The 12,960-nt window shown below is 41.6% G+C and overlaps 1 protein-coding gene across 3 annotated transcripts in view; it reads left to right on the top strand.

The window, feature by feature from the left end:
- LOC134340542 (oxysterol-binding protein-related protein 6-like) overlaps window positions 1-12,960 on the top strand; it is a 128,035-nt gene that overhangs the window by 41,474 nt on the left and 73,601 nt on the right. For all 3 annotated transcript variants that reach the window (XM_063037907.1, XM_063037905.1, XM_063037906.1), the window contains exons 2-5: window positions 8,002-8,210; window positions 9,614-9,736; window positions 11,901-11,954; window positions 12,034-12,147. In XM_063037907.1, the coding sequence (XP_062893977.1) occupies window positions 8,112-8,210; window positions 9,614-9,736; window positions 11,901-11,954; window positions 12,034-12,147 (390 nt within the window). In that variant the 5' untranslated portion in view covers window positions 8,002-8,111. The remainder of the gene's footprint in view (window positions 1-8,001; window positions 8,211-9,613; window positions 9,737-11,900; window positions 11,955-12,033; window positions 12,148-12,960) is intronic.

Here is a 12,960-nt window from a genome sequence, read left to right as displayed (position 1 = left end):
AGTCACTCAGTTTCTGAGAATGGCCTGCTCTAAGCAGATTTACAGCTGTGCCATATTCTTTCCATTTCTTGATGATTGAATTAAATGTATTCCAAGAGATATTGGATACTTAGAAATTTTCTTGTATCCATCTCCTGACTTGTGCTTTTCAGTAACCTTTTCACAGAGTGTTCTTTTGTCGTCGTGGTGTAGTTTTTGCCAGGATACTGACTCACCAGCAGTTGGATCTCTGTCTGTCTGTATCTTGTTTTACGGCGGTTGGCATCTAGCTTAATGGTGCATTACCGCCACCCTCTGCTCTGGAATGTGCACTAGACATGTATTCTAAATCCCTTCACCCAATCGCGCGCGCATATATATACATACACACACAAACCTACACTTCACCCTCCCATCTTTGACCATCCTAGTATCCTATTCCTGTTTATTCGTCATATCCTATAAAAAAAAAACCCCTGTACCCCTTAAAAACGCTAAAAATACCCGGACTTGTGCTCTCTCACCCATGCCCAGCAACCCTTTTAATGTGAATTCCTGCATCCCCAACTCCCTTAGTTTAATTCTCATCATCTATCTCTGTATCCCATACTTCCTGCAACTCAGAACTACATGTTCTACTGACTCCTCTTCCTGACATTCCTCACACAATCCTGTCTGGTGTTTCCCTATCATTTTCAATGTTTTGTTTAATGCACAGTGCCCCAGCCTTAACCTAGTCCACACAATTTCCTCTCTTCTGTTTCCATTACCTACCCTAGTAACTGCAACACTCTTTTGTATTTGATATAAATGCCTCTCTTTCCCCTCCCTGTCCCATCTTTCTTGCCACATTCGGTTGACTTTTGCCCAGATTACACACTTAACCTCTGCTTTACTGATACTAATGTGCATTTCCACATTTTCTTTCTTTAACACCCTCTTTGCCAACTCATCCACCCTCTCATTCCCCTTCACCCCTACATGTGCTGGAACTCATAGAAATTTTACCTGACCTCCCTGATTTGCAATTCTTGTAACTAACTGAAGGACTTCATAAAGTACATCTTGCCGACTGTTTGTGTGAAAAGACCTTAAACTTGCTAGAACTGAGGATGAATCTGAACATATCAATGCTTTGGCTTGTCTGGCTTTCTGCACCCATTGCAACGCAACCAACACTGCCAGCATCTCCACTGTAAACACTCCTAACTTATTAGATGTTCTTCTGCTGAATCCAATTTCTTTTGCTAGTATAACCACCCCAAACCCTGTCACTCCTGTTTCAGGTTCCTTCGCACCATCCGTATAAATGTGATCACTATACTTTTCCATCACATGACAGTTAAATGCATTTACCAAATCTGTTTTATATCTTTCTTTCCTTTTTACCTCTAACAAATGCCAGTCTATGTCAGGCCATACAAGCTTCCATGGAGCTACAACCGGATAAACTACTGAAGGACTTATCCTCAGATCAAACACTCCACATTCTTTCGCAATATCATTCCCTACCCGACTAAAGGTATCCCTCTGAAACCTCCCATTTTCCCAGCACTCCTGCAACACTCCTTTAGTAGGGTGAGAATCATTGTGCCCCTGCAAATTAGCCCAGTAGTTTGCCATCAGTTGCATCTTTCTTAGTTCCAAAGGCATTATTCCCATTTCTACCTGTAGGGCTGACACTGGTGATGTTTTAAAAGCCCCACTGCACACTCTCAAGGCCTGAGCCTGAATCACATCCTGTTTCCTTATAAGAGACCTAGCTGCTGATCCATATACTATATTTCCATAATCCAATACAGATCTCACTAAAGCCACATACATTCTCTTCAAAGCTGAACAACTTGCTCCCCATTCTCTACCAGTCAAACATCTCATCACATTTATTACTTTTTTACATTTCTCCTCAACTTTCCTGATATGGTCTGCCCATGTTAATCGTGAATCAAATATAACTCCCAGAAATTTAAATGACCCAACCCTTTCTAATTCAACCCCATACATCCTTAACTTCTTCCCTACCTCAACCCTTTTCCTGGTTTAAAAAAAAATACAGTTTGAGTTTTATCTACTGAAAATCTACATCCCCAATCATAACCCCACTGCACCACTTCATCAATTGCTTCTTGTAGTTTCCTGATTATATGGTCCATGTTCCTGCCTCTTTTCCACAAGGCCCCATCATCTGCAAACAGTGACCTACCTATATCCACTGGTACCTTTGTGAAGACATCATTGATCATAATGACGAAAAGTAACGGGCTAATCACACTACCTTGAGGTGTGCCATTTTCCACTATGTACTGTTTTGATAATTCTGATCCAATCTGAACTTGAATTTTTCTACCAAACAAAAAATCTTTAATCCAATTAAAAACTCTCCCACCAACCCCCCATCTTGTGCAGTTTAATTAATAATCCTTCCTTCCACATCATATCATAGGCTTTTTCAATGTCAAAGAACACTGCCACTACTGACTGTCTATTTGCCTGGGCCTTCCTTATTTCAGTCTCTAACATTATCACTGAGTCCATGGAATTCCTTCCCTTTCTAAAACCACTCTGATAACTTGCCAGCATTCCCCTTTTCTCAAGCTCATATGATTACCTTTCTGTTATCATCCTTTCCATTATCTTACATATACTTGATGTTAATGCAATTGGTCTGTAGCTAGTGGGTTTTGACAGATCCTTGCCAGGCTTCCTTATTGGAATTACTACTGCTTCTTTCCATGCACTTGGTAATCTTCCCTCCTCCCACACTCTGTTATAAAAATGCAGCAACTTCAAGAGCGCTCCTTCTCCTAGATTTTGTAGCATCACAGAGCATATCAGATCTTTCCCTGGGGAGGTTGGTCTCGATCTCTTTATTGCTCTCACCATTTCTGCTAATGTAAATGGATCATCAATTATATCATCTGTTCCTTCCCTCCTGTTTAACACACCTGGGTGTTGGCTCATTATTCTTTCCCCCCTTCTTCTCCCTTCTTAAGACAAATTTTCTGAACTGTGTATCAGTACAAATGATTTGGCCATGACCTCAGCCTTATCCCTACTGGAGACTGCAGTTTCCTCCTCAGATATCATTACTGGATATTCCCATTCCCTTCTATCTCCTCCCATCCTCTTAATCATTCCCCATCTCTCTCCCACAGGTGTTGTTCTTCCTACCTTGTCGCAAAAACTCCTCCAACTTGCCCTTTTAGCTTGACGTATAGTTCTTCTCACCACTGCCTGTGCTTTCTTATATTGAACCAAATGCTGCATATTATGGGTTCTTTTAACTAGCCTGAATGCTCTATTTCTGTTTTTCACAGCCTGACAACATTCCTCTGTCCACCATGGTACCAGTTTTCTAATCATCCTATTTTTACTCCTAGGTATAGATCCTTCTGCTGCCATGATAATTGCTGAAGTCACCTGACTGTTTAATTCATCTACATTTCCAGAAATATCAATCTTTATCAACCCTTCTTCACTCAACTTCTGGAACTTACCCCAATCAGCTTTTTCAAACACCCACTTTGGGGTTCCGCCACCTGGTCTTACTTCAACTCTTTCACCCACTGAACACAAAACTGGGTAGTGATCACTGCCTACTGTTGAAGCAGTCCAAACTCCCCAGTTACTAACGCCAGCCAAGGTATTAGACACTAATGTAATATCTAACACTGACTCAGTTCCTGTTGTTATATCTATCCTTGTGCCGCTACCATCATTCATACACACCAAATCCCTTTCTTCCATCAAATCTTCAATTACCTTTCCATTTGGATCTGTATTCTGATCCCCCCATATTGTGCTATGAGCATTGAAATCTGCACACCACACTACTTTGTCTGTTTTGTCCTTGTATCTTTAATAGGCTGTCCAAATCCAACCTTTTACATGGATTGTAGTAGTTAATTATAACCACTCCCTCCCCTCTCTCCCACACTTCCACCACTATGTATTCCTGATCATCTCCTTTTTCCAGTACCCTATATGGTATACCTTGCTTGATTAACATGGCACAACCCCCTCCTCCCCCTAGATTTCTAACTTTCCTTATCATTGTATACCCATATACCACAAAGTCTAAAGTTGGTTTCTACCAAGTTTCCTGAATACACACTACATCCGGTTTTACAACCATTTCTTTAATAAAGTGCTTGAATTCCTGGCTATCGGCCAGTAAGCTCCTTGCATTCCATTGTAAAAGAATCACCGTAATTAGTATTAACCAACTCATGACACTTCCTGGCTTGACTGATTACTGAGGTTCTCCTTCACTTCCTCCCATGTCAGTCCTACTAACCCTAAATGGTTTACTGCTGCTTTTACCTCCAGCTGAATTTTGTCACTTTTTGACTTTACCTCAGCCGTACTATTAATCACTCCTGCAATGAATGTTACTAGAGCCTTTTTGTCTACATAAATCCTGCCATTTGTTCTTTGTTGCATCTCTCGTATCCCTATTGCTCCCTGTTCATTAGGAACATTATTCTGTTCTCTTGACATTTTTACAGCTTCCGCATAGGTGATCTTTCTTTTCACTCTTATTTCTTGAATTTTAGTCTCCCGTCTCATAACCTCACACCCACTATACGCAACATTATGAGCTCCTCCACAATTGCAGCATTTTGGTTGAACTCCTGTTCCGCACTTTCCATATTCATGATCACCCCCACATCTAGCACATCTCCTCTACCTTTTACAGTTTTTAGCCACGTGTCCAAACCTTTGACAATTATAGCACCTCAGTGGCTTTGGCGCATACACCCTTACTGGGTAACTCATGAAACCCAGGAACACCTTCCTTGGCACTCTTTCTTCTTCAAATTCAATCAATACTGATTCACTTTCCTTTTTCACTCCCTCCTTTGCTGTTTTCAGTCTTTGAACATTCATTACTTTCTCTCCTTTGATATTCCTCTTTAACTCCTCCATATCTATACTCATTGGTACCCCTCCGTGATCACTCCTTTACAACCACAATTTTGTGCTCCCACCCCCCCCCCAGTGTATTCCACCTTGCATTTTCCTATCTCTTTTAGCTTGAGTGCTTTCTCAAGTTGTTCCTCATTCGCACATCTTACCAATAAGTTGCCATCATTAAGGACTTTTGCAAATACTATTTCCCCTACCTTATTTGCCAGAGTTGTTGTTAGCACAAACTGGTTAATTTTCTTCATATGTCCCTGAGCCTTCTCATTAAACCTAATTATGACAACACCTCCTCTCTGAGCTTGTTCATCTTCCTCACTTTCAGAGCTTTCTCCACTATCATTTCTTATTCTTTTATTCCCTTTGTCTTGGTTTTTATTCAACCGACCCCTCACTACCTCCTCATTCCCTTTATTTCTCCCTTCACAATAATCCACCTCTCCCCAACTGCCTACCTCTGGTCCCAAGTCTCTATCCCTCTCCTTCTCCACTTTCTTTCCCTCAACTCCACCTCTTATCTTGTCCGCCATTACTGGACCCACACGACCCCCTCCCAGCAATTTCCATTCCTTCCCCACTCTCTTTCCCTCAACAGGTTCCAAACCACATTCATGCATCAAGCAAAACACAGCCAGCTTCCAGTCGAGCCAACTCCCTCCGCTCGTCCAGTAGAGAATGCTCTTTCCAAATTCCCTCAGTCAGCTACGTCCTGTAGTTGCACTTCCTGTCCGCTTCACTATCCGTAACCCTAAAAGTTGGATCTTCCGGGTACAGGTGTATTTTTACTACAATCAATTGAAACACTTTGCACACAGGTCTCCCAAAACAGATCTCTATTTAACTAATTATGTGACTTCTAAAACCAATTGACTGCACCAGTGATGATTTGGTGTGTCATACTAAAGGGGGTGAATACTTGTGCAATTGATTATTTTGTGTTTTATATTTTGTAATTAATTTAGATATTTGTAGAGATCTGTTTTCACTTTGACATGAAAGAATCTTTTTTGGTTGATCAGTGTCCCAAAAAAAAAAGCCAAATTAAATCCACTGTGATTCAATGTTGTAAAACAAAACATGAAAACTTCCTGGGGGATATTGTATAGGCACTGTATATTCTTGCTGTAATTCACATTTTTTGTTACTGTATCATGTATTTCTTTGTACTGCTGCCGCAAAGACAAATTTCACGACACATGCTGGTGATATTAAATCTGATTCTGGGAAAAAAAGAGCACTCCCTCCACCCCCTCCACGGTCAAGGGTTGGAGCTTGCAATGTGATGCCACTTCCAGTGCTGTCCAATCAATTAACCGTTAATGCTGACTCAGGATTTCTGTCCCAGCGATGAATTGCAACTGAGAAAAGTACAGTTATTTGTAATGTGAGCTGCTGTGTGGTGTGAGGTGGAATGTGCCTTCCTTCTCTAGGGAGCTGTGTACATCATGTGTGAACCTCTAACTATTTATCACTAAGTTCTCTGTTCCTCTCTCCCCACACCCTCTCTCTGGAAAGATACTAAAACGGGGACATTATTTTTAACTGTCTTTAACTGAAGAATGATCTTGGCATACTTAGAACATGGAATAGTACAGCTCAGGAACAAATCCTTCTATCCGTGATGCCTGCATGATGAACATAATCCCTACTGCCTGCACGTAATCCATCTCTCTCTGTTCCCTGCACATTCATGAGCTTGTTGAAAAGGATCCTGAACACCACCATTTCTACTTCCATTTCCACCCCCAGTAGCATGTTGCAGGCATCTACCACTGAATTCTGGCTGTCTACCCTATCTGTGTCTCAATTTTATAAAATTTTGATCAGGTCTTCAATATTTCAGAGAAAACAATCTGGCCAACCTCCTCCGTTATAGGTCATATACACTTATCCAGGTGGATTCCTGGTAGACTTCTCAACCCTTTCCAAATCCTTCCTTCAGTGGAAGCTACAGGTGCTGCCTAACCAAAGTTTTGTTTTGTACAACTGTGACATGACTCCCAGATTTTTATGCCCCTAGAGATGAAGGCAAACATGCCTTACACCTTTACCACTATCTACTTGTACTGACACTTTCAAGGAGGTATCAGCTTGGACCCCAAAATCCCTGTACTGCCATTAACTCTGTGTTCCCCTTAGACTTCACTTCTCAATGTGTAACACTTTGCACTTACCAGGATTTAACCACGTGGTGATTTTCCCAACTCTGAAGCAACTGTGATTTTTAAAAGTACAGCATTCTACGTAAACAGTCATTTGTAAATTCAGAGCATTGTTCAGATTGAGGAGAGCAGCACACAGGGGAGGCTTGTAACTTGCTGCGTCTCGGTGCAGAACCAGGTGAAAATTTGTCCCCTTCCACATCCCTCGTTCAGGACAGGCCCACGGTAATTACATCTTCTCTGGCACTTCCGTGAAGTCAGGATTTCCTGCCTCAGAGGTACTTGTATTGGGTTTTTTGTGATCTTCCAACGTCACGGTGGAGAACTTTTGTGAGTATGCATTATGTAGATGGTGCACAGCAAGCGAGTGGTATAGAAAGTGAATGTTTAGAGCCATGAACGTGTGGAGTGATTGGGGATGGCGCAAGGGAAGTGGTGGGATTCGGCTTGCTTCAACTGAATAATATAGATCACTAGTGCAAAAGCACTTCACACAAGCATGCAATTTAGAGATTAAAAAGATTTTTGAAAATTTGCTTTATTTGTCACTTGTACATTAAAACATAGTGAAATGCGTTGTTTTGCATCAAATCAGCGAGAGGATTGTGCTGGGCAGCCTGCAAGGGCTGTCACACTTCTGGTGCCAACATCGCATGGGCATAACTCACTCACCCTAACCCATTCATCTTTGGAACATGGGAGGAAACCCACATGGTCACTGGTGCTGTGAAGCGATTGCGCTAACCACTATACTAACGTGCCACCCAATTTTTGAGCATAAACATATTTGAGGCCAGTAATCTCCCACATATGCCATGGGATCATGACCAAGTAAGGTCTACTGTTTTTATTGATTCTGCCAATTTCCCTTTGTTTAAAAAAAAGACCTTGTTTAATGCTGGATAAAGTAACTGAATATTTTTGGGTCCTTTAGGAATGTTTGATTATGTCCAAATGTGTGAATCGCTGAGGAGAGAGTGCCTGATCAGCCTCTAGGAGCTGTTTGATTGCCTCAGTCTGGTGGTGTCTGGGTACCTGACAGCCATGAACGCTGATGAGAAGGTTCCTCCTGCCTCCCAAAGAACGTCACCTCTGACAAGAAGCAGCAGCAATGCATCTTCCAAACCTACTAGTGTGCACCAGGTAAAATGGAGAGTCATGGATTTTTTTGTGTCCCTGTGTGGCTTTGCAGTAGTTAAGTAGTGAACTCTTTGCACTTTGTGGCCATTGTAGTATTATAGGAGATGCATCTGTCAGTTTGTCCACAACATCATCTGATGATGAGCGTGGTTGTGATGGGATTAATGGTTTGATTCCATGCATCAGTGATGTAAATAGTGCTATTTGCCCTATGACTCAGGTCCTCAAGTCCTGAACATTCTTATAAATTTTTCTGCACTCTTTCCATATTGTTCCTGTAGGTAGGTGACCAGAACTGTACACAATACTCTAAGACATTTGTGAGGCCTAATTTAGAAACCTAGAAAACCTACAGCACAATACAGGCCCTTTGGCCCATAAAGCTGTGCTGAACATGTCCTTGCCTTAGAAATTGCCTAAGGTTACCCATAGCCCTCTATTTTCTGAGCTCCATGTACCTGTCCAGGAGTTTCTTAAAAGACCCTATCAAATCTGTCTCCACCACCGTCGCTGGCAGCTCATACCACGCACTCACCACTCTGCATGGAAAAACTTACCCCTGACGTCTCCTCTGCATCTACTTCCAAGCACCTTAAAACTGTGCCCTCTTGTGCTAGCCATTTCAGCCCTGGGGAAAAACCTCTGACTATCCACACGATCAATGCCTCTCATCATCGTATACACCTCTGTCAGATCACCTCTCATCCTCCGTTGCTCCAAGGAGAAAAGGCCAAGTACATCTTCAATGTAACATCCTAACTCCTGTACTCAATACACTGATTTATGAATGCTAATATGCTAAAGCACTCTTTACGGCCTTATCTATCTGTGACAGAATTATGGATCTGTATTCCCACATCCGTCTGTTCACTGTGTAAGACCTACCTTGGTTTGTCCTCCCAAAGTGCAACACCTCGCATTGATAGACATGAAACTCCATTTGCCGCTTTTCCAGCTGGTCCAGATCCCAATGCAAGCTTTGTTAGTCTTCCTTGCTGTCTATGCTGCCCTCAATCTTGGTGTTGTCCTCAAATTTGCTGATCCAGTTTACCACATTATCATCTAGGTCAATGGTATAGATGATGAGCAACACCTGAAGACATACTAAAGTTAGGAACTACAAAGTATTTGAAGGTATCAACAATGATCTTGAATATTATAATGAAAATGAAGATTTGGAGGATGCAGTCCATTATCTACAGTCAATGAAAAGAACATGGTAGTGTACATTTCTTTTGAGGGTGGTTGGTTTGAGCTGTAGTCCAGTAGTAGCTGCCATCTCTCAATCTGATTTTACCTAGTTAAAATTATCTGAAAGTGGCAATAAACTGTTTTTGCTTATCAAGTTCAATAAGTGTGTTTTTCTTTAAAAGTGTAAGTGAACCACAGTACTGTCTTTACTCCAGAACTCTGAGAACTGGGAAGTAATGGAGGAACCACTGGGAGATAGCCATGCTTCTCTGGATCTCGAGAGGCAGGAAGGATACTTGCTGAAGAAGAGGAAATGGCCTTTGAAAGGCTGGCATAAGGTTAGTGTCTTAACAAGGGATGACTGCACCAATATATTTTAAGAGCCCTCTGCATATTTGAACAAAAGAGATTCTGCAGATGCTGGAAATCCAGAGTATCACATACAAAATGCTGGAGGAGCTGGAAGGTGAGGCAACATTATGCCAGAGGAACTCAAGAAGGTCAGTCATCGTTTTAACATAGAAACATAGAAAATAGGTGCAGGAGTAGGCCATTCGGCCCTTCGAGCCTGCACCGCCATTTATTATGATCATGGCTGATCATCCAACTCAGAACTCCGCCCCAGCCTTCCCTCCATACCCCCTGACCCCCGTAGCCACAAGGGCCATATCTAACTCCCTCTTAAATATAGCCAATGAACTGGCCTCAACAGTTTCCTGTGGCAGAGAATTCCACAGATTCACCACTCCCTGTGTGAAGAAGTTTTTCCTAATCTCAGTCCTAAAAGGCTTCCCCTCTATCCTCAAACTGTGACCCCTCGTTCTGGACTTCCCCAACATCGGGAACAATCTTCCTGCATCTAGCCTGTCCAATCCCTTTAGGATCTTATATGTTTCAATCAGATCCCCCCTCAATCTTCTAAATTCCAATGAGTACAAGCCCAATTCATCCAGTCTTTCTTCATATGAAAGTCCCACCATCCCAGGAATCAATCTGGTGAACCTTCTTTGTACTCCGTCTATGGCAAAATAGAGGGAGTTTTGGGCCAAAATAGTTTTGGGCCAAGACCCTTCAGGATGGGAAAGGAAGGGGGAAGAAGCTAGGATGAGGTGGTGAGGAACGGAAGGAGTACAAGCTACAAGGTGATGAGTGAAGCCAGGTGAGGGGGAAGGTAGGTGGGAGGGGTGATGAAGCTGGAAGGTAGTTGGTGGAAAAGGTAAAGGGCTGAAGAAAGAGGAATCTGATAGGAGAGTGGATCATGGGAGAAAGGGAAGGAGGAAGGGCACCAGAGGGGGTAATAGGCAAGATGAGGAGAGGTAAATGGGGAGCTGGTGTTGAGAGTGGTCTAGATTGCAATTTACCACAATGCAGCACCACATCATCTGTACACACAAGTTGAAAAAAAATTGTTAATTTATTTCCTTTTCTCTCATAAATTCCATGAGTAAATTTTATTCAGTATCTCAAATTCTTGGGTTTGTTGAATTAATTATGTGCAAATTTCTGTGATACAATGCCCATAAAATGGTGACTGCCTGTAATGGATTTGAAATGAGACCTGAAAGGGAGGCGAGCCCAAAAGATCTGTCTTCCCAGTCTTGCCGACTTTGATTTACTTAAGTTGTTTCCTCCGTATGTAATTCACTTGACTTCTAGATGTTAGTGATTTAAATAAAAACATCTTTTCCAGAAACAAACACCGTCAGTAGGGAGTTGAAGCACGGTAATTGATGCAAATGACACATTTCACCAACACGGACAAAGGATGTGCTGGGGGCAGCCTGCAAGTGTCACCATGCTTCCAGCGCCAACACGGCGTGCCCACAGCTTACCGACTCTAACCCGTATGCCTTTGGAAAAGCGAGGAAGCCCATGCGGTCACGGGGAGAGCATATAAACTCCTTACAGACAGCGGCGGGAATTGAACCTCAATCACTGGCACTGTAAAGCGTTAATGCCTACTGCTGCACTACTGTGCCGTCCCAATCTTGACATCAGGGCTAGTATGCACAGGTATGAGATCCAATCCCAACATTAAGTGTAAACTGATTAATTTCATTCAATTTGGAAGTGAGGGTGAGGGGAAAACTATTATCACTAATGGTGATGATTAAACTGTTGCTTAAATATATTCAATGAAGAGCATTACTGTTCCAAATTTGACCAATATGTGATTTCAGATGCACAGCAATGTGATGACTTTCAACTGACTTGTGAAATGACCTCACAAGCCACTATTAGGAAGGTAGCTCATAACTATCTTCCCATGGCCAATAAATGCAGTCCTTGCTAACGCTGTCTTGATCTTGTAAGTGAAAATAAATGACCAAAAAAGATGATATTGAAATTCAAAGATGTGTGTGAACTTTACATAGTTCCTCTTGATTAAGTTTAAGGTCACGTGGTCAATGTATAAATTCAATAGTTAAAATACTAAGGAAAAATGATATTTTCAAAGTGATTTTAAAAAAGCTGAATTTTTCATTTTTTTTTGTCCTTCAGCGATACTTTATCTTGGAAAAGGGAATTCTCAAGTATGCCAAAACTCAACAAGATGTAAGCATTTTCCTCTTCATTTGTCTGTCTTGCTCAACAATTTATTTCACAAGTAACTAGATCTCTTCTAAATTTACAGATCTTGAGAGGAAAACTTCACGGTTCCATCAACATTGGCCTCTCTGTAATGTCCATTAACAAGAAATCCAAGCGCATTGACTTGGATGCAGAAGAGAACCTTTATCACCTGAAGGTAATGTGTGCTGGCTTTTAAATATGTAAACATGTACATACAATTGCTGGCAACTTGGTAATTATATTCTGCAATTTGAGATATTAGAGAACAAACTTAGTGAATTAGCTTTCTTTTTTATATCGAATATTGGAGACAGAATTTGTGGAAAGAAATGACAAAAACAGGGCAATTTTGCCATTAAAACTTGGAGTGTTCCAAACAAATTATACTTCAGTTTGGGTTACTTACTGCAGAATGGTCATCAGGAATCAACTCTAAGGATAGTTTGATTACTAAATGCATTTAAGACTCAATGTAAACTTTAAGTATGATTCACTGGGGTGGTATCCATACAGTGCTGGATGATTGTCTTTTTTTAAAAATTAAGTATATACACTCTGGCCCCTTTTATTAGGTACCTCCTGTACTTAATAAAGTGGCCACTGAGTGTTTGCTTATGGTCTTCTGCTGCTTGTAGACCATCCACTTTAAGATTGAACATGTTGTGCATTCAGAGATGCTGTTCTGCACACCACTGTTGTAACATGTGGTTATTTGAATTACTGTCACCTTCCTGTCACCTTGAACTGGTCTGGCCATCCTCCTCTGACCTCTCTCATTAACAAGGCATTTTCGCCAACAGGGCAGCCACTCACTGAAATTTTTTTTTTTTGTTTGTTTTTTCGCACCATTCTCTGTAAACTCGAGAGACTGTGTGTGAAAATCCCAGGAGATCAGTAGCTTCAGAGATACTCAAACCAATCTGTCTGTCACCAACAATCATCCCACGGTCGAATATCACTTGGATCACATTTCTTCCCCATTCTGATG

This window comes from Mobula hypostoma, chromosome X1 (genome assembly GCF_963921235.1).
Source record: "Mobula hypostoma chromosome X1, sMobHyp1.1, whole genome shotgun sequence".
NCBI classification, from domain to species: domain Eukaryota; kingdom Metazoa; phylum Chordata; class Chondrichthyes; order Myliobatiformes; family Myliobatidae; genus Mobula; species Mobula hypostoma.
The sequence above is the reverse complement of the archived record's forward strand: the minus strand, read 5'-3'. Positions and strand labels throughout refer to the sequence as shown.